This window comes from Schistocerca serialis, chromosome 10 (genome assembly GCF_023864345.2).
Source record: "Schistocerca serialis cubense isolate TAMUIC-IGC-003099 chromosome 10, iqSchSeri2.2, whole genome shotgun sequence".
Lineage (NCBI taxonomy): Eukaryota > Metazoa > Arthropoda > Insecta > Orthoptera > Acrididae > Schistocerca > Schistocerca serialis.
This window is the reverse complement of record NC_064647.1, coordinates 230,901,211-230,928,644: the sequence shown is the minus strand read 5'-3', so window position 1 is coordinate 230,928,644 and position 27,434 is coordinate 230,901,211. Positions and strand designations below refer to the sequence as shown.

The 27,434-nt window shown below is 45.7% G+C and overlaps 1 protein-coding gene across 5 annotated transcripts in view; it reads left to right on the top strand.

Moving 5' to 3' along the window:
* LOC126425087 (kinesin light chain) overlaps window positions 1-27,434 on the top strand; it is a 431,165-nt gene that overhangs the window by 194,905 nt on the left and 208,826 nt on the right. The window contains exon 2 of one of the 5 annotated variants that reach the window (XM_050088001.1): window positions 3,339-3,457. The exons of the other annotated variants lie outside the window; for them this stretch is intronic. Coding sequence (XP_049943958.1) covers window positions 3,429-3,457 — 29 coding nt within the window. The 5' untranslated portion in view covers window positions 3,339-3,428. The remainder of the gene's footprint in view (window positions 1-3,338; window positions 3,458-27,434) is intronic. 5 annotated transcript variants of the gene reach the window in all.

Below are 27,434 nucleotides of genomic sequence, written 5' to 3'. Positions count from 1 at the left end.
TCTTACCCCTGAAACTACTTTGTTGTTCTGATATGTTAAATTTTGATTCACCGGAAAAAAATTACATGATACCACTGCTTCATGCTCTTGTGTTCCCTTTCGAATAGCAGCCTGTTCTTCCTATTGGCAGGACTAATGTAGGGCTTGCTTTTGGCAGTTCGCCCACGGAAATTTTCTCTGTACATCATTCATCTGATTCTGCTAGAACTGGCTTCCTTCCCAAACTCTTCCTCAGCTTCAATGGCAGTTCGTCTGTGATTAGTGGATCTTTCTTGACCTTTTGTACTACTGCCCTCTTTTCTCTCCTCTGAAATATTCTTGGACAGCCTGTCTGTGGCAGATTTTCTATCCTGTCTTCATATCGACGGACGATTTTTTACAGTACTTTTCTCCATGTTGAGTAATGTTGCTATTTATCGGAATGTTCTTACCTTTTCGTGGTGGAATATTACAAACTGCCGCTGTTCAAAAGTGCTGTTATTACTTCTACATACCATTTTATACAAACACACTAGTTTCCTTTGAGCTCTCGACAGGTAATGACTAACATCGCAGGAAGTAACGAATAACATATGTGCACCCTGACATTTGTCCCAAAACTTTTGAAGTGCAGAATTTCATATATCGCAGTAAGAAATGGGTCTTGTTCTCTTGTAAACAAGCAAACATACGTGATTGCAGCCCTACATCTTTATTTCGGTATTAACCATCACAAATTCGTTCATACCCAGACAGTGTTCGTCTCAAAACGTATGAGAGTCACTGTACTTGGGGAGCTAATGCTGCAGTCGAATAACGAGAAAGAAAAACTGATGAGTTTCAGTATTTCCTGCATGTGAAATGAATGTTTCTGGCGTTCCCTTGAGAGACGTTATCCTGTGTTAAGGATCTGAAGAAAGATTTTAGGGAGGCTCAGCTGGTTAACCATTATCAAGGAATTTCGTTTCCATACTGGCGGATTGAACCATGACAGCCTTGGGATGGTCGGATGAGGGCGTCGTGTCCACCTTTCAGAATTTTGTACAGATAGTGAGATTGCATTTTTAACCTGATGGTAAGTCTGTGGTACTTCGTCGTTTGTCGAGTCCTACTGAAATTGCATTACAGTAGAACCTCCCTACTTCGTCCCAACGCGACCGGAGCACGGTCGGAGGGCGAGAAAGGTCGGATTAGCAGAGGAACATCCTCGTTGACCAATAACATCACAATACAGTACAGCACAAGTTTAATGTTCAGCTGGAAATACTGTCCGAAATATTTTTCCATGTTAAAACAATGACAAAACAAGAAAACATTCGCACACTAAAGATCTTATACCAAAGTGTAATGTACAGTAGCGCGTGTACCGTAAAATACGTCAGTATCTTACGATAAGGTTTCGTTACTGTGAGTAAAAGTTCCGCATGTGTAGTACAGTAGTGAAGTACACGCAGCTGATTTGCACTTAACTGTTTAAAACATGAGAAATCACACGGTAAAAAAAAAGTTCTGGTTTTAATGACAAATATTTAATTTCGTTTTGTGTTGAAGGCGACAACTTTGATTATGCCACTATGTTCCGCCATTACCTAATCGACAAAATATCGATTGGGGTAGCCGTAGAGCTGTGTTCGATGTATCGAAGTGCTATATGAAAGTCATTTTTAGCATCCGTATGTGATACTCGAGCCTTAGGTTCATTGTCTTCGTTATCGTCTTTGTAGTTCTTATCGGTTGCTCGAGTTACAGCCTCAATGCGTTGGTCATGAATTATTCCTGTTTCCGTTGTGCGGCCAACATGAGCTGCACTGATCCGTCCGTCACTGGGATCAACGTCCACATGCAAAGAGAGCATCACATGTTCACATTTAGTTGGTTCCATAATTTAGTGTTACGTACTTTAATATATAAAAACATTGCCAACAGTTTTGTAAAAAAGTGTGCACAAAAATACTAATAGAAGCAAGTGATCCTAAAAGTGATCGAACCATCGCATCTGGCAACGTTTGACCGCCTGCTGATCCATGTCGCAGGCGATGAGCCACCGACAGGTCCAATGCTGACAGTAGCAGCGGCCCTTATAGGTAAACAAACACCGGAAATGGGACGGTCCGACTAAGCGGGGACGGGGAGTCGAACATCCGGGGGGCGGATTAGCGAGGTTCAACTGTATCAAGCAATTCGTGCACGATTTTGTTAAAAGAAATAGGGTTCGGCGAGACGCCAGTTGAAATCTCCGTCCAGCCGTCAGGATTTGGTTTTCCTTGGCGTCCCTAAATCACTGAAAACGAATGTTGTGATTTCTTTGAGCACGTCATGCGCCTTCTCTACCATTCTCCAATCGAAGCTTATTCAATCCCTAATGACCTCGCCGTCGGATCCTAATTTCATCCCTTTTAAATTTTATCGCTCTCTAACAACCATAGCACAACAAAGGTCAGAAATTATGACTGTAGTGTTTCTCACGCTGCTAAATATTGCATTTTCGGGCAACAACAAAGTTATATTATGTGGCAGGTGTCATTAGAGCACAGTTAATAAAGTCATTTCATGAAATAATGGATAAACTGGGCACTCATCTTTTCGTGTTTCCCACGCTGGTCTCGTTGTGAACTCATGGCTCAATCGTCGAAAACCTAGGTAGTGACGATTCCAAGCTCGGATGCAGAGAGACCTAGGTGTTATTCTGCGATATTCAAAAGTTTTATAGATGTGTTTCATAAACCATTGTTGACGATTAAACTTTTGCAAGTTAGGACAATGGTGATGTAAAAAAGTAATCAGCACTTCGAATTTAAGTTACACTTCTTTTTTATTACTTTTGTTGCAACATCACAATATGAAACATACCTGAAAATATCTTCCTCACTGTTAAAGTTCACATTTCATAAACCGACTACAATTTGCGTCTTTTCAACATGACGACCATGACTTGACTCTCTAATAACCGCTTACGCGCCTAAAAAATCAGAGTTACAAGTACGTCAAAGAACATAGTGACAAAAGAAAGAACACACATAAGAAAAATATCATTGCAATATATACATATCGATGTATCCAATTACCTCTACATTAATGAAATCAAATCTGAATATTGTCACAGAAATACAGTAGAATTTTGCTGGTATCGAGAGGTTGAGGTGAGGTGCCGTAATGGCTAGGTAATTCAAGAACCATTACAGCTCTCAGATGAACACCTTTTGGTGTAGGGACGGCACGTGATTCGTAACTGGCACCGGTACAGATATTTAGAGGGGCGTAACGTTCGTGGTGAGAGCGGCAGCGGTGTGCACGTGGGGCGGCCCTGGCGACGAGGGGGCAGCGGCAGGCGGGGGATGGCATTGTGGGCGTGTTCGCAGGTGTAGTAGCAGTAGCTTAGGATGACCCGGCGGGCCCAGCACTGACGTCACAGCGCCAGCCGCCGCCGCCGCCGCCAGCAGCTCCGCATCATGTCCAAGACCATCAACGCCTACCGAGTGTAAGTGTCCGCCGCTGGCTGCCAGCAGTCTTCCACATTCACAATTACTGTACAGGGTGTAAATTTTAAGTTCACATACCAGAATAAGTCGAAAAATAAGCTTCACACGAAAAACTGTGTAGAATCCAAAGTTGATTATTTTCGAGGGGGGGCGGGACATATGCTGGAGGTAAAATTAGACCCCACCCCAGCTCCCCTGGGGGTGGGGTGGAGCGGGTGGCAACTTTATAAAATTTCAGATGGGAACCCACATTTTTTAATTGCAGAATCACATTCTACATAAAAAAAACTGTACATTTTGTCTTAAACATTTGTTTTGATTGCTGGTAGTTGGCGCTGTAATTCAAGAAAATCCATGTTCTCATTTTGGCGTGGAAAATGGTTCCGGATAAATAAAAAATATTTACTTCGTAAATTTTGCTTCTCTAAAACTAAAACCCTCCCTCTCTCCACATTGCGTGGGGTTTGAGAGACAGGAATTAGTTTTACAAATGTTGACCGAATCTGCGGGAAAAATTATGTGGGTCAACATTTGTTGAACGTGGCACTGCTTTATTAGAAGAATGGGTCAGTACTTACGAAACACCCTGAGCCATCAAGGAATGTTCAATTTTCTAATGTAGGGAATTGGACTTGTTAGGGAAGGAGAGGAGCGTACATCATACTGAGTGGTTTGATGCATCCTGCCACGAATCCCTCTCTCGTGCCAACCTCACCATCTGGTTAACACTTGCACCCTACATGCTCAGTTACTTGCTGGAGGTGTTCCAGTCTCTGTCCTCCGCTACAGTTTGCCATCTGCAGCGCCCTATAGTACCATGGACGTTATTCCTTTTCAGCGGAGAACTTCATTTCTTACTTTATCGGTCCACCTAATGTTAAACATTCGTCTGTAGCACCACATCGAAAACGCTTAATTTTGTTCTGTTCCGGCTTTCCCGCAACCCTCTTTTCACTAGCATACAATGCTGTGCTCCAAACGCACTTCCTCATATTAAGGCCAGTGTTCGATACTAGTAGTCTTACTTTTGCCCGGTAATGTTCTTTGCCTGCGCTAGTGTGCTTTTTGTTCTCCTCACTTCGTTGGTCATACCTTTCTCTGCTTCCACAGTAGCACAAATGTAAACTTCGTCTACTTTGGGATCGTCTACTTTGGGATCATCAATTTTGGTAAGTTATTTTACTTCTCGTATTGTTTCTGATAATCACTTCTCTTCCGTTTGCCCTCGAATCCATATTATGTACTGATTACACCATTCCATTCAACACATCGTGTAATTCTACGTTCCGAGGATATCAATATCAGCGAATCTTAAGATTTATATCTTTTAATCTGAATTTTAATCCCACTCCTTAACCTTTCCTTCATTTCAGTCTTTGGTTCTGCGATGTATGGACCGAAGAGTAGGGACGATTGGTTACATCCCTGTCCTTTTTTCAATACGAGTACTTCGTTCTCCGTCTGAAAATCGTAGTGTTCCCTCTGCGTTGTTCTTGAGGCAGAGAAACGCATAGCTACAATAAGCAGGTTACACGGAGTAGTTGTGCATAGATGAAGGGGATAGAGCAGCGTGAAGCGCTGAAACCCCGTACACCACAGCTGGTCAAGGGGGACCACGACGTTGGGATCACCGGTTTACTTCACACTCTGTGCGCCTTCAGTAGGCACATGAAAACAACGTAATGTACCAGTAATAAGATGCACTTCACAGACAATCCCGAGGAAGCCGCAACAAATTTTACGCGCCTATTGTATAACTGATGTATTCGTGCGAAGGTGCGGGCCGCGAGAAGTCGTGGTTAAGTGGTCAGCGTTCGCCCTTAGCAGCAGGGTCTCGGTCGAGGCGACGGTACGAATCCCGCTAATGCTTATTGTTTTATCTATGTTGTTTTTATCACTGGTCATTATTTTATACTAGATTTAAAAGGTAATGAATTTTTAGTGAATTTCACTCCTTATTGATTATTTACCATTTGTAATTAAATTTTCAAGTACGAGCGACAGGCTTGGAAAGCCCAAGTCAAACCTAGATAAATAATGATGCGAATAACGTTATTCTCAGTGCAATTACTCGTCCGACATGCTCTCGACATTCACACGTTGTAGATGAAGAACTTCGTGCAAATACACTCTTTTTCATTATATTACGTCTCAAATGTATAAATTAAATATGACCAGTGACGAAAATATATAGGTTAATAAATAAGTCTGAGCAGAGTCGAACCGTCGCCTCATACTCATTCGCCTTACGAAGCTAGAACGCTAATCAGTTGACGACCATGACTTCTTGCGTCCTGCACCTTCGTACAGATAATTCAGTTATCTTTCAATGCGAACATTTTAGGTTAGGCTTCACCGTGACTTATTGACATTAAATGAAACAAGTTTACTGTAACCAGTCACTGTTTATTGGTATCCACGACGCATTTCAAAGGTTTAAACTCCTATCATCAGGTGGATTTACATTTGTTAGTATGACGTGTGTGTGTTGGGTTACGATCTTTTGGAGGAATTTGTGGCACTGTAATGGTCACAGGTCCCTTACAATGTCACAACACATCACACGTACATACGTCATACTAACAAATGTAAATCCACCTTTGAAACGCGTCGTGGATATACGAGCCGTGTTTTTAAGTACCGTTTTGAAATTAAAAAGACGTGCTAAGATATCTCAATACTTTTATTTTTACATGAAAGTCTGTACCTTAATCTACTTTTCTACATAATTTCCGTCAATATTGAGGCACTTGTCATAACGTTGTATCAGTTTTTGAATACCCTCCTCATAGAAGTCTGCCGCCTGACTTGTTAACCACTGCATCACCACTGTTTTGACTTCGTCATCGTCTTAAAGACGCTGACCGCCCAGGTGTTTCTTCAGCTGCAGGAACAGATGGTAGTCACTGGGCGCAAGATCGGGGCTGTACGGAGGATGACTTCGAGTTCCCCATCGAAAAGATGTGATGAGATCTTTGGTCTGATTCGCCACATGCGAACGGGAATTGTCTTGCAGCAGAACTATGCCCTTGCTCAACTTCCATGGACTGTTGCTTTGATTCTGGTGTGACGTAGGCCACCCATGTTTCATCGCTCGTAACAATTTGGCTGGAGAAATCACCACCATCGTTGTGGTACCGCTCGAGGAAAGTCAATGCACTGTCTAAACGTTTGGTTTTGTGCACATCCGTCAACATTTGCGGTACGCAACGTGCGCACAATTTTCGGTAATTCAAGTGCTCGGTCACAATGCCATACAAAACACTACGAGAAACATTAGGAAAGTCATCCCGCAAGGAGGAAATGGTAGAGTGTCTGTTTTCTCTCACATTATTGTACACTTCCTGCACCAAACTTTCATTAACGACCGAAGGACGCCTGCTCCGTTGTTCATCATGCACATTTATGCGGAGATCTTTAAATGCTCTCACCCTCTTTCTTACCCTTCCATCACTCGTAATGTTTTCTCCGTAAACTGCACAGATCTCACGATGAATATCGATCGCTTTTAGGCCTTTAGCACTAAGAAATCTTATAACAGCCAGTACTTCAAAGTCAGCGGGACTCATGATTATCGGAGGCATCTTAAACACTCGGTACACAACGTAAACAAGGAAGCATCAGACTGTAATGGCGTCAGTGCGTAGATTAAGGTACAGGCTTTCATGTAAAAATGATATTCTTGAGATATCTTAGGACGTCTTAAATTTCAAAACGGTAGTTACTTAAAAAACGTGCCTCGTATATTTTATGTCATTCCCTAGAGTTTATAAACATATTCTTGAAATGTCAAACACATTTCACAATTTTAAATTCGAGGTCGCTTTTTCCTAGGTGTATACTGCTGTATGAAGATGGTGTCTTGATGTTTGTCTTGCTTCCATTAAAATTCACAGCGTCAGACTTGCTACTGTGGTGCCTTTAGTTTTCCTAGAATCAAAGTGATCGGGCAGATGTAATGTAATGCACCTAAATCTGCACGGTGTGAGAAGGAATGGCACATTGAGCATTGGAATCCGTTGGAGTGGAAGCAGTGTCTGAAGACATGCCTCGTGTAAATACAGTGACTGGTAACAGTAAACTTGTTGCTTCATTTAAATCAATTATATTGTAGACGCGTAAAATTGCGATTTTCTCGGAATCGACGTAGTAAGTAGTGCACCTTGCTACTTGCACATTGTCTTTTTAGTGACGTGCTAAAGGTGTCAGAAGTGTGAAGTAAATCTGTGGTCCCGACGTCGTGCCCTCCCCCCGTGTGATAGCGGCCCGTCCGTGCCGGAAGCGGCCGATAGCGACCGCCGGATAAGGCGGCGGCGGCTTCCTGCCCGCCGCGGCCCCGGCTGCCACGCGCACGCCTCTTGCCAGCACCTCTGCCTGTGCTCTGCAGAACAGGGGCCGCAGCAGTCTGCCGGAATCGATAGCTGCGGCCCCACTGTGGAGGAAGGCGGGCGGGCCCCGGCTCGGCTGCATCCCGCGCCAACAGCCACGCAGCTTCGTGCTAGAAGTCCCCCTGTACCACCGCTGGGCGCGGCAAGCGACCTGCTGGGTGCTTCACGCCTAACTGCCAAACGACAGACTCAACAGGTGTGTCAGACGGATGGCTCGTCTCCGCCGTCCGGTCGGCAATTGCCACGATCTCGCGGACGACTGTTGGTTTACGGAGAGAGCTGCCACATTCAGTGGTGTCAGAGATATCGAGAAATGCCCGACGGCACTATAGAGGGCTATTAAGAGAATAATACACGACTGGCCATTAAAATTGCTACACCAAGAAGAAATGCAGATGATAAACGGGTATCCATTCTACAAATATACCAGAACTGACATGTGGTTAAATTTTCACGCAAATTGGGTGCACAGATACTGAGAAATCAGTACCCAGAACAACCACCTCTGATCATAATAACGGCCTTGATACGCCTGGGCATTGAGTCAAACGGAGCTTGGATGGCATGTACAGGTACAGCTGACCATGCAGCTTCAACACCATACCAAGAGTAGTGACTGGCGTATTGTGACGAGCCAGTTGCTCGTCCACCTTTGACCAGACGTTTTCAATTGGTGAGAGATCTGGAGAATGTGCTGGACAGGGCAGCAGTTACATTTTCTGTATCCAGAAAGGCCCGTACAGGACCTGCAACATGCGGTCGTGCATTATCCTGCTGAAATGTAGGGTTTTGCAGGGATCGAATGAAGGGTAGAGCCACGGGTCGTAACACATCTGAAACGTCCACTGTTCAAAGTGCCGTCAATGCGAACAAGAGGTGACAGAGACGTGTAACCGATGGCACCCCATACCATCACGCCGGGTGATACGCCAGTATGGCGATGACGAATACACGCTTCCAATGTGCGTTCGCCGCGATGTTGCCAAACGCGGATGCGACCATCATGATGCTGTAAACAGAACCTGGATTCATCCGAAGAAATGACGTTTTGCCATTCGTGAACCCAGGTTCGTCGTTGAGTACACCATCGCAGGCGCTTCTGTCTGTGATGCAGCGTCAAGGGTAACCGCAGCCACGGTCTCCGAGCTGATAGTCCATGCTGCTGCAAACGACGACCAACTGTTCGTGCAGATGGTTGTTGTCTTGCAAACATTCCCAGCTGTTGACTCAGGGATCGAGACGTGGCTGCACGATCCGTTACAGCCATGCGGATAAGGTGCCTGTCATCTCGACTGCTAGTGATACGAGGCCGTTGGGATACAGTACGGCGTTCCGTATTACCCTCCTCAACCCACCGATTCCAAATTCTGCGAACAGTCATTGGATCTCGACCAACGCGAGCGGCATTGTCGCGATACGATAATCCGCAATCGCGATAGGCTACAATCCGACATTTATCAACGTCGGAAACGTGATGGTACGCATTTCTCCTCCTTACACGAGGCACCAGAATAACGTTTCACCAGGCAACGCCGGTCAACTGCTGTTTGTGTATGAGAAATCGGTTGGAAACTTTCGTCACGTCAGCACGTTGTAGGTGTCGCCACCGGCGCCAACCTTTTGTGAATGCTCTGAAAAGGTAATCATTTGCATATCACAGCGTCCTTTTCCTGTTGGTTAAATGTCGTGTCTGTAGCACGTCATCTTTGTGGTGTAGCAATTTTGATGGCCAGTAGTGTACTTACTGTTTGACGCATGTTTCTGATGTGTGGAATAAGTGTCAACCAGTGCAACAGTTCTTAAAAATACGTTAGTGGTCGCATTTTAATTCGTTTTGCTGTTCGAACCGTCTTATAACCAGGGTTGACTGAAAAGTAATGTCTCCACCATCGTAACTCTCCAACAGTTGGCAGCATTGGTACGCGGCATGTACTGGCTTGTTCCGTAGCCTCTTCTCTACAGCTCTAGTTGGCGTGAAGCCTTAGCACTGAACGGTTGTGTTGTTAGGGTGTGAAGTATGGAACCTTGTGCCGACGGCCGGTCAGTGCGATTTAAGCAACATGCAGTCATTGAATTCTTGGCAACAGAAGGTATCATCCCCAAGGAGATTCATCAGTTAATGAACGCAGTTTATGGTGATAGCGTATATGTGAAAGGAAAAGGGATGTGTTTTCCAGCAGCATGACTGCGAGACCACAAACTTCACGTGCTACCACAGCAGAACTTCAAAGACTGAATCTCACCACCGTACGGCATCCATGCTGCCCAGATTTAGTACCGTCTGACTTCCATCCGTTCGTGATAATGAAACACGATCTGCGGGGACGTCATTATACTTCTGAAGACATTGAGAGGACTGCGAGACTGTGGTTCCGAGAAAAGTGTGTCGACTCCTTCCGTGACGGCCTCAGAAAACTTGTTCATCGTTGGCACAAATCTATCCACTTGACTGGCGATTATGTGAAAAAGTGAAAATTGATGATTAAAGATCACATTTTAGGGATTATTTCTGCGTTTGATTTATTAAAATATTCCCATCTAAACCCAATTAACGAAGGTGGAGGCATTAATTTTCATTCAACCCTCGTACATGTATAAATTATGCACGATTCAACTATTCACTACCTTTGTCTTAATTTCTCTTGTGTAGAACCTACGAATTCCTAACATGGATGTCATTCAGTGCCGGCCGGAGTGGCCGAGCGGTTCTAGGCGCAACAGTCTGGAACCGCGCGACCGCTACAGTCGCAGGTTCGAATCCTGCCTCGGGCACGGATGTGTGTGATGTCCTTAGGTTGGTTAGTTAGGTTTAAGTAGTTCAAAGTTCTAGGGGACTGATGACGTCAGCAGTTAAGTCCCATAGTGCTCAGAGCCACTTAAACCATTTGTCATTTAGTCGCTGAGAAGCGTTAAGTTTTCACGGTTTCAGCACTGTCGGTTGTCACTGCCTTATGGCAAAATTTGTAATAGATATCGTACGGACGGTGTACGTTCCATTGCAGATGCACGGCGAGCGGTAGTTTCCATAATTTTGGTTGACCAAAAGCACACCTGCTAGATTTACTATAGTGTTAATTTACTATCCACCCAATCATACAGTTTTCATGTGCCTATATACGATAAAACATTAACACCACTGGCCGCCCCCCTGGTAGCTGAGTGCTGAGCGTGTGTCAATCCTAAGGGCCTGGGTTAGACTCCCGGGTGGGTTGGACATTTTCTCCGCTCAGGGACTGGGTGTTGTGTTGTCCTAATCATCATTTCATCCCCATCGGCGCGTAAGTCGCCGAAGTGGCGTCAAATCGAAATACTTGCACCCGGCGAACGGTCTATCCGACGGGAGGCCCTAGTCATGCGACATTTACATTAACACCACTCAATACAGTCCGCTCTTTTGCTTATCATAAACTAAAGAAAGGCATCGGACTAACATAAGTAGATTGCAGTAGTAAATAAGCAACAAAGCAGTCTAAGGTTTGGAATGTACGCTGTTTAGCAATGCGAAGTATGCATATGTACACTACATTACGAAAGTGTGAAACCAATGTTTTCTGACCATCGTATTCCTCGGGACTAATGAAACACGCGTAGAATGACGGAAAGCAGAGCTAGACTGACGAGTATTTTCGATACCGTGTTGCACTTTTCCACTTGTGCGGTAGATGGAAGGGTGATTCAGCTAACCCGCTGCCACTGAGTTGTATGCAAACCACACCGCATTCAGTTGCCATACACACAATTTTCATTTTGTCTCGCTTGCTACACACAAACTATTAATCCTAGAGAAAAAGTGAGCACGACCTTTTTGTCTGAAATTATTCAAGAAAAACGTACAAAAGTGACATTTGACCATCAAACGCGTTGTTCCCGAGTTACTCGAAAACTATTGCCTCCAGCCAAAATGTACCCGAATACAGAGATTAACTACGTTCGTTTTCCTGGAAGAAAATACTCTTCATTTTCATGTAGTACTTCATTTTCATGTAGTACTGATAACTTGCGCGTGGTTTTTAAAGGAATTGCGGGTTGCATAAAACCGATCGGTAGGGGCAGCTTTATACCCTATAAATGTACTCATAGGTGTCCATGTAATGGGAAGGGGGGGGGCGGAGGGGGGGACACATTTGGAGTACAGGAGCTTTTCTTCATCACAGAATTGTCTCACAGTTATCAGGTTGATTTACTGTAAATCCGCCAAATTTATTGTTCAGCCAGTAGCAGCTTACGTGTCTGCTCCCAATTTGTGTCCGACCCCCTCGGACATTTTTCTACAGACGCCCATATGTGTAGCACAGCCGCACCTGCGTGTGTAAGGTGGACACTGGCTGAGCTGCAGAGTTTAGTTGTGGTGTGCGACGGACAGGACTTGTCTGCTGCGAGCTGACGGGCGGTGTCTGCGCCTGTCGGCCTGCGTTGGCTGTCTGGGCGGACGCAAGAGTCCCCCGTCACGTACCGCAGGTTAAAACCGCCTAGCGGAAGTGGCGACAGCTGTCGTGGACCAGCGTACTCCGCCTTCGCAGGGCTGCATAGCAGCTGCCACAAATACGGGTTTCAGTTGTTTATTACAGATAAACCGTAAAAGAAAGAAGATGAAGGTTAAAAGTTTTGTGTTCGCACAGACGCTTTACCTTACAACAATAGACGCTATACCTTACAACAATAGGCGCTATAGAGTACAACAATAGGCGCTGTACATAGGATCGATACTGTCCCTTATAATAGACACTAGAACCATGCATTGTTAGAGATACATTGAAACGCTAGTCCATTTCATTCCACACACCAATCAACAACTCACTGTTTATTCAGTCGACAGCTTCAGCAATTCGATTTCTCAGACCCAGAAAAGTAGCTGCCATCGGTGGGACAAGGACTCTTTCACGCACTACCGCATCAGAAATCACATGTGATGTATGGTGGCCGTAGAGGCCCAAAGCAGTGAACAAGACATCGTTGCCCACCTGTCCAATCCAATGTGTGACGGTTTTAAGACAACACAGCACTTCAACGTGAAAGTGAGGCGGCGCGCAGTCATGCACAGAAATGAAATCATTTGAATGTTCGTGAAGGTGAGGAGGCAGCAAGTTTTGTAGCATGTCCACGTGCGATATTCCTCTCAGTTCGTTCCGCAAAAAGGAAAGGTTCATAAACTTTTGTGAACAGGATCGTCACAAAACACTGTTCCGGTGTGCCCCTTCATATTCGACGATCAAGCCAGTGTTTTGTACCCCCCGAATTCTTACATTGTGCTCGTTTTACCTTACCCGATGGATGAAACTTTGATTCGTCCGAAAAGATGAGTGGAAAACTGAAATTCAATATTTCTATCTTCTGTCGTGGTCAGCGGGACGCAGTTGCTGCAATAACTGCAACTTGTAGGGCTTTGTATGCAGTCATCGTTTCAGAACACGCCGCGCCGTTCTTTGAGGAAGTTGAAGTTCCTGGCTTGCCCGTCTCGTGGGTTTCAGAGGGCTCCGTGTGATCTCGGAAACGCTCAATGTTTTCAACATACGTGCGTGGCCGACTAGTCCTCATGCCTTTCAGTATACGAGGGTTGAAACTTAAATAGTGGCAACTATTTATTTACAGCTCGTACAAAATACGTGTTTCAAAGTTTTACTGACCTTCAAAGTAGTCGCCAGCATTCTGTATAACCCGTTGCTAGCGATGTGGAAGTCGTAGGATACTCTTAGCAGTACCAGTTGTGTTGACAGTTCGAGCGGCGCGGTTCTGAAGCGAATGCCGTGAAGTATTTCCTTCAGTTTAGAAATCGAGTTGAAATTAAGAGGGCTTAAGTCAGGGGAGTGCAGTAGGTGGTATAGCACTTAGCAGCCCCATAAGTCAAACAAATCAGTAACAGCTTGCTCTATACGTGCTTGAGCGTTGTCCTGCAAAATGTGGTGGTGGTGCGTTGCTTTGTGGGGCGCTCAACTTCGCAGTTATCAGCACTGCGTTATTTACAATTCGCTCGATGTTGTACATCTTGAACAGTTCACTATTTGTATTTTGCTGTTTTTTTTTTTTTTCACAGTACAGCACACCTTCCTGTTTCCTTGCTTGATCTGTGCGCAGTTTATGGTGGGCTGTGCACTGCCCCATTTTACCATTAAATCTGGGGTGGGGGGGGGGGGGGGGTGCGGCGGGAGTTCGCCTTGTTAGACGCTACACGCGGCAGCGTCGCGACTTTTATGTTGTCACTTACTGTGTGATCAGTGGATGTAGTAGGTCGTGGTTGGAAGACGGCATTTCCCAATGCGGAAAAAAGCGGACGTGCTCGTGGTCTATTGAGAATGTAGGAAGTATGTCGTTTGTGAACAGTGTACGCCGAGAAATATATCCCAATGGACATAACCACCTTCAAACAATTAAGGATAATATGAAACGGAGTATTACTCCTGCTTGCGCTGCAATTCCAGCTGAAATGCTAGAACGTGCCCAAGAGTCGTTGCATTGCAGATCGCAAACTTCTACTAACGTTGGTGGTAGTCATTTTGAGCACAGGTTTTGAGGATACATTGGTTCTTTATGGGTCAGATCCCAGAAGGGTACTGTATTAACCTTTCTTTGGTTTATCCTAGGTAATGAATGCCCCATTTAACAACACGACACCCTCGGAGACGTATTAATATCCGTGCAGAGCTGCACATAACGCATCTCTGAAATTCATTCGTTTGTGCTACAACATGGAACAGACAACTGTAGTTTACAATTTTCAAACCACGATACCTCCTAAACTACTTACCCTAGCCTCTTGCTACAAACAGCACTGACGATATAATTTAGTCTGCTTTGTGGTACTCTCAGTAGGAATCGTTCAATTGAAATAATTACACCCTATTTAAATACACGTTTGAAACCCGTAACTCTGTGTATGTGGACTGCAAAGGCAGCCTCCCCGACTGCCGTTCCAATCTGTGAAATCCGCGTATCAGTGGCGCTTTCTGCTATCGAAATATTTGCTGTGCAGCCCTGTACGTGGGCGCGCTTGTGGAGGTAAAGCGGCGAGGGGCCTCCTGGTTTGGTTTGCTTTGCTTGTGTGAGGTGAGGTGCCCGCAGAAACCGCACGCTGCAGGCGCCATCTGTTTACGTTAACGCTTATCGCTGACGCTGCACGGGCCAGGGTCTTCTCTGAAGTGGCTGACCGCGCACGCTTATCGCAAACAAAAACACTCAACAGGTTCGTAGATTCCGCGCTTTCCTGTGCAAATAAGCGTGCGTATTGTGCACTAGAAAAATAATTTGATGCGTCGAGCGCTGGTATAGATCGTAATTACCAGTATCACTTCCCAACACTCACCATTGGAACTCAGTGTCCCACTAAACATGTTTAGCACTGGGCCTCGTTTCAAGGCATTTGCAGACAAGACGCTTCACATTCGTGCATAGACTTGAGTTCCTTGAGCATTGGAGGCTCAAAACGGGGAGCTGCAGGATCGCTCAACTCCCAGTAACAAAATGCACTTAAAACCCACTAAACTATGTTTATTATCTCTGTCGATCCATACCAGTTCAGCAGTGTAGCTGCTAACTTCGACATCTACATGGATACTCTGCAAATCACATTTAAGTGCCTGCCAGAGGGTTCATCGAACCACCTTCACAATACTCTATTATTCCAATCTCGCATAGCGCGCGGGAAGAATGAACATCTATATTATTCCGTACGAGCTCTGATTTCACTTATTTTATCGTGCTCATCGTTCCTCCCTATGTAGGTCGGTGTTAACAAAATATTTTCGCATTCGGAGGAGAAATTTGGTGATTGGAATTTCGTGAGAAGATTCCGTCGCAACGAAAAACGCCTTTCTTTTAATGATGTCCATCCCAAATCCTGTATAATTTTTGTGACAGTCTCCTCTATTTCCCTATAATACAAAACGCGCTGCCCTTCTTTGAACTTTTTCAATGTACTCAGTCACTCCTATCTGGTAAGGATCCCACACCGCGCAGTAGTATTCTAAAAGAGGGCGGACAAGCGTAGTGTAGGCAGTCTCCATACTAGATCTGTTAAGTTTTCCAAGTGTCCTGCCAATAAAACGCAGTCTTCGGTTAGCCTTCCCCACAACATTTCCTATGTGTTCCATCCAATTTGAGTTGTTCGTAATACCTAGGTATTTAGTTGAATTTACGGCTTTTAGATTAGACTGATTTATCGTGTAACCGAAGTTTAACGCGTTCCTTTTAGCACTCGTGTGGATGACCTCACACTTTTCGTTATTTGAGATCAACTGCTACTTTTCGCACCATTCCGATATTTCTTCTAAATCGTTTTGCAGTTAGTTTCGATCTTCTGATGAATTTATTAGTCGATAAACGACAGCGTCATCTGCAAACAACCGAAGACGGCTGCTCAGATTGTCTCCCAAATCGTTTATATAGATAAGGAACAGGAAAGGGCCTACAACACTACCTTGGGGAACGCCATAAATCACTTCTGTTTTACTCGATGACTTTCCGTCAATTGCTACTAACTGTGACCTCTCTGAAAGGAAAAAATAGGAAATCACATTTGCTCTAGTTTAATTACCCGTTATTTAGATACCCACAAGGGAGGTAGGCTACCAACGACTACTTGTCGCTGTTCTGCCCTTTTTATTGAATTTATTCTTGGCCATAAATGGATTGGTAAGAATAAAAACTGCAGCCTTAACTTTAATGACGGATGTTTCATCTTCAAATCTAAAGGGTGATTAAAAAAGTTTACAAACTGACAAGGCACGTCGGGCATACAAGGATCATTAATCGCACAGGAAGTGGAGTGGCAAAGGCCGTCCGGGGGTATTGAGTGGCGTCACATGCTACATATGGATGGTCACTACAGATGTTAAGAGTTTTGTCCAGATGCATCGTGACACGCCAGACATCGACGCCGCATTCAACGGCACAACTTCTCAAAGATACCTCGTTTATCTCGGAGACATTCTGCTGCCGCAACAGCCCTGCCCATTAGGTGATGCAGCAGGTGTTCTACACACGAGGCCCTTCAAATAACTCCGTCGACGCCAGCCCACACGTTAAGGGGAAATTCGCGCCATGGGACAGGCGAACGTGTAGCAAGTGGATTGACATCCGCCCACGTGCTGTGCGCTGGTGTGTGTGTGTGTGTGTGTGTGTGTGTGTGTGTGTGTGTGTGTGTACGTTCATCACGGCGTCGAGTGAGCACGCAGCCTCGTCGGTGAAGACACTGGCTGTGAAGCTTCGGTCTCCACTGGATTCCTGCATCCCGTTCGCTGGTGGTAGTCCCTGGGTTGCAGTGCCTGGACGCGTTGGGAATGAAACGGATGCGTCCCTTCGTAGTAAATAGTGCGCCAGACGGAAGGGTGGCGCGGGATACACCTTGTGTACTTCGGCGTACTCTGCGCCCTTTCGGGAACGCTTCTTCCGCCACAACTATCTGTTGTTCGTTGGCGACCAGCGTCCAGCATTCGGAATATTTCGCACCATACAGTCGCACGGCTTCCAGTCCATTGCAATTGGCCGCGCCATGAATCAAAGCATCTGAGCTACTTCACCATGTTGCCCACAACGCTTCCACGGCGTGAATGGCGACGGTTCCGTACGTTCCGCCCTTGTTTGTGGAGCAAAGCCCTCTCTTGACTTTTGCAATCCCCGGTTCCCATGTGATGACTAATCCTTGTTGTATACATGTCAGGCTAGTTTGTAAACGTTTTTTGATAACCCTATATAAGGATGAATGTCCTGTGGGTTCCTGATAACATTTTGTAGGTGAGGGACTTGGATGATGATGATGATGATGATGATGATGATGATGATGATGTTTGGTTTGTGAGGCGCTCAGCTGCGCAGTTATGAGCGCCCGTGCAAATTCCCAACCTTTTCTCAGTCCGAACTCGCCACATTCATGAATGATGATGAAATGAGAACTCACCCAGTCATCTCGAGGCAGGTGAAAATACCCGCCGGGAATCGAACCCCGGACCCCGTGCTCGGGAAGCGATAACGCGACCGCGAGACCATGGGCTGCTGACTATGATGCTGACAGGATTGGAGGGTAAGTGATATAAGAGAGTATGTGGGATGAGTTGTTGGAAAGGTCAACGGAGGGGATTTAGATAGTACTAGGTGCATTCAAGTTCTAAGGCCTCCGATTTTTTTTCTCCGTACTGGAAAGAGAGAGAAACATGCGCATTGTTTTAAAATGAGGCCGCGTTCATTGTCAATACCTCCCAGAGATGGCAGCACCGTACCGCAGATGGAATTTTACCGGCAGCGGCGAGAATGAGAACTGTTTTAAATACTTAAAATGGCGACGTTTTCCTTACTTGAACAGCGTGCAATCATTCGTTTTCTGAATTTGCGTGGTGTGAAACCGATTGAAATTCATAGACAGTTGAAGGAGACATGTGGTGATGGAGTTATGGATGTGTCGAAAGTGCGTTCTTGGATGCGACAGTTTAATGAAGGTAGAACGTCGTGTGACAACAAACCGAAACAACCTCGGGCTCGCACAAGCCGGTCTGACGACATGATCGAGAAAGTGGAGAGAATTGTTTTGGGGGATCGCGGAATGACTGTTGAAAAGATCGCCTCCAGAGTTGGCATTTCTGTGGGTTCTATGCACACAATCCTGCATGACGCCCTGAAAATGCGAAAAGTGTCATCCAGGTGGGTGCCACGAATGCTGACGGACGACCACATGGCTGCCCGTGTGGCATGTTGCCAAGCAATGTTGACGCGCAACGACAGCATGAATGGGACTTTCTTTTCGTCGGTTGTGACAATGGATGAGACGTGGATGCCATTTTTAAATCCAGAAACAAAGCGCCAGTCAGCTCAATGGAAGCACACAGATTCACCGCCACCAAAAAAATTTCGGGTAACTGCCAGTGCTGAAAAAATGATTGTGTCCATGTTCTGGGACAGCGAGGGCGTAATCCTTAACCATTGCGTTCCAAAGGGCACTACGGTAACAGGTGCATCCTACGAAAATGTTTTGAAGAACAAATTCCTTCCTGCACTGCAACAAAAACGTCCGGGAAGGGTTGCGCGTGTGCTGTTTCACCAAGACAACGCAGCCGCACATCGAGCTGACGTTACGCAACAGTTTCTTCGTGATAACAACTTTGAAGTAATTCCTCATGCTCCCTACTCACCTGACCTGGCTCCTAGTGACTTTTGGCTTTTTCCAACAATGAAAGACACTCTCCGTGGCTGTACATTCACCAGCCGTGCTGCTATTGCCTCAGGGATTTTCCGGTGGTCAAAACAGACTCTTAAAGAAGCCTTCGCCGCTGCCATGGAATGATGGCGTCAGCGTTGTGAAAAACGTGTACGTCTGCAGGGCGATTACGTCGAGAAGTAACTCCAGTTTCATCGATTTCGGGTGAGTAGTTAATTAGAAAAAAAAATCGGAGGCCTTAGAACTTGAATGCACCTCGTACTAGAGGGGTAGCATAGCATACACCAGGAAAGGGTTTGTTGGAGCCTTTATTTGAAAGAGGAAGGGTGGGTTGTATTTGACACGTTCCTCTATAGTGCTTTGACGTTTATAATCCCTTCTACATGTCAGGTTTTGTGCAAATGTGGGGAAACCACGTTTCAGTCGGATTGGATGCTCCTGTTGCCGTTTTTCCGAATTTGCTAATTGAATTAGGATTTTAACTCCACCTTTTAAAAAAACATTCTCGTTTTTGTTCTTTGCCAAAACATGTCTCTACACCCTGCATCTCCAGTGGGCCTGGTTTTGTATAAAATGTTACACAAAACACGGTGATGCTTTTCTATTTTTGGCCTCAAAACTGACGTGTACATAGTTAGATTGCTGACCTGAAACTACACGTATATCAAATATGTGATTGCACTGGTTGGCGCGCTGTTAGGGACGTGTGTGGCCTGAGAGCATGTCAACTGGAAATAAGAGATACGACAGCGCATACAATGAATATTTGCATGTGCGAAGTACCTCATTAAGCGGAATGTTTACCTTCCAGTATAGATTGTACAAATAAAATCAAATATGTTCTGGGTGATTAAAATAAAACGGGCCTGAAACGTGTTTCCGGAATTCCGTGCCAGACGTGATTGGTGAAGTTTTCCCAGTGCAACGAGCGTTCTGCGAGGCTTCAATACGACAACTGTATGACGTCTCCTTGCCGCAATTTTTGGCTGACGACCATTCACCCACCTTCAGCTGATGTTTACACACTAAAATTCTTCTGAAAATGGCTGAATAGTTGGAAAAGGAGGCGACATTAATATAAACTCATTTGTGGTAGTTGAATTGTCAGCCGAACTATCGTGGCGAGATGTTACCGTCATCCAACTGCAGTTCCTAAACTCTCGTGGAACAGAGACATAAGAAAAAGATTCAAGCAGGTCGGTAGAACACAAAACGTTAACTCCAGCTTACAGAAATAGTGCGACGAAACAGCTATGTTGGCAAGCCTTACAATCGAGAATTAAAATAGTATATTTTCTCAGAGCATTAACGAGAAGCACCTGAACGCTTTTCAGATCATTAAAAACACTTGTGTTCGGGATCTTATGGTGCTTTCTAAATGAAGTGGTATCGGAAGATTTCGGTGGTTCTTCGTTTCTTCAGACAAGGCCTGGTTCAGCTTGTCTGGCTATGTGAACCCCCAGACCACCCGTCATTGTGCATAAGAAAGTAGCAGTACGTTAAAGTCGCTGCATAATATGAAGACTGGTGTTTGATACGTGATTGCCGGGCATGTTTTGTTTTAGCGACCTTTCAGGTTCATTTCCTGCAGTTGAGCGCGGCGGCATTTGCGATCAATGAAAAGATGACGCACACGCTAAAGTGCATAGCTTTAGTTATTCTAGAACACTGCCGCATTTAAATTAAATTGTAAGTAACGAGAATTGACCTGGATGAAGCCTATATAAATACCTTGTCCATCGTGCGCTTAACGAAAAGTACGTAATAATAAACCTATTGTCGGACGTTGGAGGTCATGGTTACACACAGGGCTGTGGAACACTGATAATGCTTCAAAAATAGTTTTTCGGCTGCATTAATTAAAGATCCAAATGTAGGACTATCATTATCATCAGCGGAAGTAAAATCGTTCCACTACAGAATTTATAGGTAATGCCTTTATTCTTAAAGTTTTGGCCTTTAACATAGTTTCACACAGTCCACAGAAAAACTCCGCGAGTGAAGTCACGTACGTACATTGCCTCAAGAGTTTCGATCATAAATATCATGGAAAAGTACACTTACTTTCGTCTTACGCTTGTGTCCCGCCACGACTTGTTCTTCTGTGCAGAATTACGTGTTAGACGTACTCCAACCTTTGTATTGCTCTAAAACTTTTATCCCCAACACGTCCCTTTACTGCCAGCTAAGTCACTCCTTGAAGTTCTTTCATCCTGTCCCTTCTTCTTGCCAACGTTTTCCACGTATTCCTTTCCTCCTTGATTTTTGCAGAAAACCGCCTCTTTCCTCATTTTCAGCAACCTTGTATAACACATGATAAACGCTTTGAATCTCTTCTGTTCGTTTCCCCTCAGTCCATGATCCTCTTCCCTTCGATGCTGTGCTCAACACATGCACTACCAAAAATTTCAATTTCTTCCAGTTACTGATCTCTCTCTTTTGGAATGCCCTCTTCGCCTATGTTAGTAGGCTTCGTTTCCACCTTCCTTCGCCATTCATGTGCGATTTTTTTTCTTGTAAGGTATCAGAATGTCATCACTTCACACTTCGTGGTGCCCAGTGGTGTTAAGATTATGGCTAATTTCAGTTCTGTTACTCCCAATTACTTGTATTATCTGGTTCACTCTCATATTATCTACTTATTAAACTTCGTTCCATTCAGGATAACAATATCGTCAGCCATGACACTGTACCCAGATATAGAACGAACTCGTGTGACGACGTTCGTTATTTCGAAACAGTTTGCGGTTTGCAAAATTGATGCCACAGTTAAGCTGTCGTGTCTACAGGTTTAACGGAAATATTAAGACATTCCAGTAGGGTTTTGTTCTTATTTCTTAAATCGTTGAGCAGTAAAGATGTAAGACGACTTAACGTGCGGCGATGGTGTAAGAGTTGTCACCCGTCAACGTGCGTGTCGTGAAATCGTTAAGGCAGCTGACTTTTAATTGCAGTTATTTTGTTCACCATGCATTCGTTCTTAAGAGACGTCATAATGGGCGTTAACGTGTGTCGGGAGTGGCGTGGCGTTTCGATATGCGTGAGACTCTTTAATTCAACGGAGAATCGATGAATGGGACAAAATAAGCTGATCCATCGTGCTAAATGCGTACTGATACAAACAGCGCAGAGTCTATGGTAAGTATCAGCGATTTCATTTGATTTTCGGATGTCAGTAAAACCTGTTGATAGGACCGTACTGTGTACGATCTCGCACAGCATGTACGAGGGAAAAAGGAGAAACAAAGAGGGCCGTGAGTTTTTTGAAGGAACTAATTTTGCTGAACATATTCATAATGCAGGGTCTCCGTAGCCGGGTGGATAAGCGCGGTGGATTGCCCCGTGGGAGATTAGCATTCAGTTAGCTGTCCTGCCAGGGAATTTTGCTTTGTGAGACGACTGGAACGGCGATCACTCAGACTGATAATGCCAAATGGGGAGTCACTCGAGTAATAAGTAGCGGCTTCGAGGTTTGGGTTTGGGGAGCAGTGTGCTGACCACAAGTCCTTCTATACCGCATCTGAATATGCGTGGAGCTTATTAGTGGAGAGGACAAATGACAGGTCTCCTAACACTTTTTCCCCCACATGCAGTGAAGATCCCAGATATGCTCAGTAATCTTCATGTCTGGAGAGTTCGATGGCCAGCGGAAGTATTTGAACTCAGCATTGTGTTCCTGGAGCCACTCTGTACCAATTATCGACGTATAGGGTACCACATTGTCGTGCTGGAATTGCCCAACTCCGTCGGAGTACACACTGGGCATGAATGGATGCAGGTGATCAGACAGAATGCCTACGCACGTGCCATCTGTCAGTCGTATTTAGATGTATCAGGGTTCACGTATAACTCCAACTGCACACAGCCTACACCATTACCCAGCCTCCACCAGCTTGAACAGTCCCCTGCTGACATGCAGGATCGATCGATTTATGAGGTTGTCTCCATACCCGTACACGTCCATCCGCTCGGTAAAATTTGAACCGACACTCGTCCGACCAGGCAACATGTTTCCAGTCATCAACAGCCCAATGTCGGTGTTGACGGGCGCAGGCGAGGCGTACAGCTTTGTGTCGTTCAGCTATCAAGGGTACACGAGTGGGCATTCGGCTCCGAAAACCCATATCGATGTTTACTTGAACGGTTCGCACGCTGACACATGTTGATGGCCAAGCATTGAAATCTGCAGCAATTTGCGGAAGGATTGCACTTCCGTCACGTTGAACGGTTCTCTTTAGTCGTAGTTGGTCCCGTTCTAGTAGGACCTTTTTCCAGCCGTAGCGATGTCAGAGAGTTGACGTTTACCGGATTCCCAATATTCACGCTACTGTCGCGAAATAGTCGCACGGGAAAATCTCCCCCCCCCCCCCCCCTCCCCCCTTCATCGCTACCTCGGACATGCCGTGGCTCATCGTTCGTGCGCCGACTATAACACCACATTCAAGCTCACTTAAACCTTGATAACCGGCCATTGTAGCAGCAGTAACAGATCTAACTGCGCTGGGAACTTGTCTTATACAGGCGGTGCCGATCGCAGCGCTTCATTCTACCCATTTACATATCCCTGTATTTGAATACGCATGCGTGTACCAGTTTCTTTGGCGCTTCAGCGTACGTTTCCAGTGCCTTAATTTTCTCTACGTTTCGCTTGGTGGAAGTGTGTTCCTTGTTTTTGGTAGGAATTGCTCCCGCCATACGGACCTGTTTCATGCAGGAGTCTGCAACTATGCGCGCATTACGTCAGGACATGGTCCGCCAAGTAATCTGGAGTGCTTTCTCAGGAGATAGCAATTATCTCTATAGATAAGCGACCGGCGAGGGGAGAGGTTTCCTTTGCCTGTAGAACAGACCTGGTGTCAGTGACACTTGCCAGGGTTCGGACGTTTTGTCAGATATTGTATGAATAGCCCATAGGAGATTTGAAGACAGAGGAATTGGGTGTATGGTTGAGTAATGTCCGATTTGAAAAAGGTCCACTTGACGCCGGCTGCTGCAGCTGTCTCTGTGCACTCGTAATAATCGTGTAGGGTCAGTGGCAGAAGGTGCGTGCTACAAGTAGCCCCGGTCGACCGCCAGGCACGACGAGAGGGAGTAATGACTAGCGCTGTTCGTCACACGAACCATAAAATGTTATGAATACAGCCGCCCTTGTTTTCATACAAATGCGGGATGGAGCTCTGTAAATTGTGAGTGAGCAGGAAGACTAGTTCGTCGTAGTTAGATAGCTTTGTAAAAAATCCTGCAATCAAGCAGATTTGTCTGCAGGTATTGTTATATCATAACAACGCACGGCCCCATGTTGCCTGCAGAACACAATAGCGAAGTCAGGGACATGAAGTGTGATTGTTTTGGTATTTACCATACGCCACGACATTGCCCGACCCATGTGTGAACCAACCAGTCACTGGGTGGCATGAAGTCTTGCTGTGGTCACGAGTGTATCGCAGTGTTTCGCTCCAGTATCCTCAAAATAAAAGTAAGGCCTCTTCTGTTTAGTTCATAGCTCCAGAATTATTTTCCAATTAAGAATCTCTGAATACTGCGTGCACTGGCCAACTGGGAGTCCTAGAGACGCCTCAACGTCACAGTCCGCAAGGTGAATCCCTGGCGCAAGAGCGGCCGTGCTGAGCTGCAACTTATTCATTCATTCATTCATTCATTCATTCAGGGATTACGTCGGTGACGTAGGCTTTATCACAAATGAAAATAAGTAGCTCAGATAGGCATACACGGAATATACACTACTGGCCGTTTAAATTGCTACACCACGAAGATGACGTGCTACAGACACGAAATTTAACCGACAGGAAGAAGGTGCTGTGATATGCACATGATTAGCTTTTCAGAGCATTCACACAAGGTTGGCGCCGGTGGCGACACCTACAACGTGCTGGCATGAGGAGAGTTTCCAACTGATTTCTCATACACAAACAGCAGTTGACCGCCGTTGCCTGGTGAAACGTTGTTGTGATACCTCCTGTAAGGAGGAGAAATGCGTACCATCACGTTTCCGACTTTGACAAAGGTCGGATTCTAGCCTATCGCGATTGCGGTTTATAGTATCGCGACATTTGATCAAGATCCAATGACTGTTAGCAGAACATGGAATCGGTGGGTTCAGGAGGGTAATACGGAACGTCGTGCTGGATCCCAACGGCCTCGTATCACTAGCAGTCGAGATGACAGGCACCTTATCCGCATGGCTGTAACGGATCTTGCAGCCACGTCTCGATCCCTGAGTCAACAGATGGGGACGTCTGCAAGACAACAACCATCTGCACGAACAGTTCGACGTCGTTTGCAGCAGCATGGACTATCAGCTCGGAGACCGTGGTTGCGGTTACCATTGACGCTGCAACACAGACAGGAGCGCCTGCGATGGTGTACTCGACGACGAACCTGGGTGCACGAATGGCAAAGCATCGTTTTTTTCGGATGAATCCAGGTTGTGTTTACAGCATCATGATGGTCGCATCCGTGTTTGGCGACATCGCGGTGAACGGACATTGGAAGTGTGTATTCGTCATCTCCATACTGGCATATCACCCGGCGTGATGGTATGGGGTGCCATCGGTTCCACGTCTCGGTCACCTCTTGTTCGCATTGACGGCACTTCGAACAGTGGACGTTACGTTTCAGATGTGTTACGACCCGTGTCTCTACCCCCCATTCGATCCCTGCGAAACCCTACATTTCAGCAGGATACTGCACGACCGCATGATGCAGGTCCTGCGCGGGCCTTTCTGGATACAGAAAATGTTCGACTGCTACCCTGGCCAGCACATTCTCCAGATCTCTCACAAATTGAAAACGCCTGGTCAATGGTGGCCGAGCAACTGGCTCGTCACAATACGCCAGTCACTACTCTTGTTGAACTGTGGTATCGTGTTGAAGCTGCATAGGCAGCTGTACCTGTACACGCCATCCAAGCTCTGTTTGACTCAATGCCCAGGTGTATTAAGGCCGTTATTGCGGCCATAGGTGGTTGTTCTGGGTACTGATTTCTCAGGATCTATGCACCCAAATTGCGTGAAAATGTAATGTCAGTTCCAGTATAATATATTTGTCCAATGAATACCAGTTTATCATCTGAATTTCTTCTTGGTGTAGCAATTTTAATGGCCAGTAGTGTATGTGGACATTTTTACGAGCATAGCACAGGTGGTAAGCTCTGACCTTGCTGAAGGCAGTTATTTTGGAAAAAATAAATCACACTGACTGGACAAAACAAACTAATCCCAATGTGTCGCTGCACTACCTCATTCTGTCGGCTTTTATTGAACAACACTCGAACTCAAATTAATTACCGCGGATGCCTCCGCGGTTGAGGGACGGAAGCGTTATTTCTTAGACACGTATAGGAAGAGTCGTGCTTACGTGCCGAAAACTCGCCTAACTATTCCAACAAAGTTGTGCACCTGAAGGAGCGTTTTGCCACCCAATCAACTTGTTGCAGGCCGTAAACCCCCCCCCCCCCCTCCTCTCCCGCCCTGGTGCCAGCTACCTGGCAGTCTCAAGTACGCCGTCACGCGGATTTACGGGGAAACTTGGTCCGTGTGGCAAGGCTTTAGAGTAACTCCAGGACACACTCCATTTTTCCTGCGTTCCGTGAGCGAATGGAAGGGGTAGCAGCACCAGCTCAGTGTACGAGGGTCACTCCAAAAGAAATGCACGCCGTTCTTGTAAAAATACAGTTTTCATTCTGCATGTTAGAAAGTCTTACAGTGTGTAGATACATCCTTCCCGCTTGTTTTCAAACTTGGTTCCACCTGTTCCCGTGAGTGGCGCCGTCACAGCATGCCTTCAAGATGGCTGCTACACTTGACGTTCGTCAGAAGCAACGTAGTCATAGAATTCCTGTGCTGTGAAAACGAGACAGCGAGAAACATCCACAAGAGGTTGAAAAAGGTGTATGGGGATGCTGCTGTCGATCGCAGTACAGTTAGTCGGTGGGCAAGCAGGTTACGTGATGAAAGCGGGCACGGCAATATTGAGGATTGTCCTCGCAGCGGCACGCCTCGTACTGCACACGCTCCAGACAATGTGCAGAGAGTTAACGAATTGGTGACTGTTGACAGACGCATCAGAGTGAACGAATTGTCACGCTACGTTGCGATGGGGCAAGGAAGTGTTTGCAGAGTACTGAAAGTGTTGGCGTTAAAAAAGGTTTGTGCCAGGTCGGTTCCCAGGATGTTAACAGTGGCTCACAAAGAAATAAGAAAAACGGTAGGCAGCGAACTTTTGGAACAGTACGAGAATGGTGGAGATGAATTTCTTGGAAGAATTGTGACAGGTGATGAAACATGGCTCCATCATTTTTCACCAGATGCAATCGATGGAGTAGCATCATGCAAATTCACCCAAGAGAAAATAATCCAAAACCACACCTTCTGCTGGAAAAGTTATGGCTACGGTGTTTTTCGATTCCGAAGGACTCTTGCTTGTGGA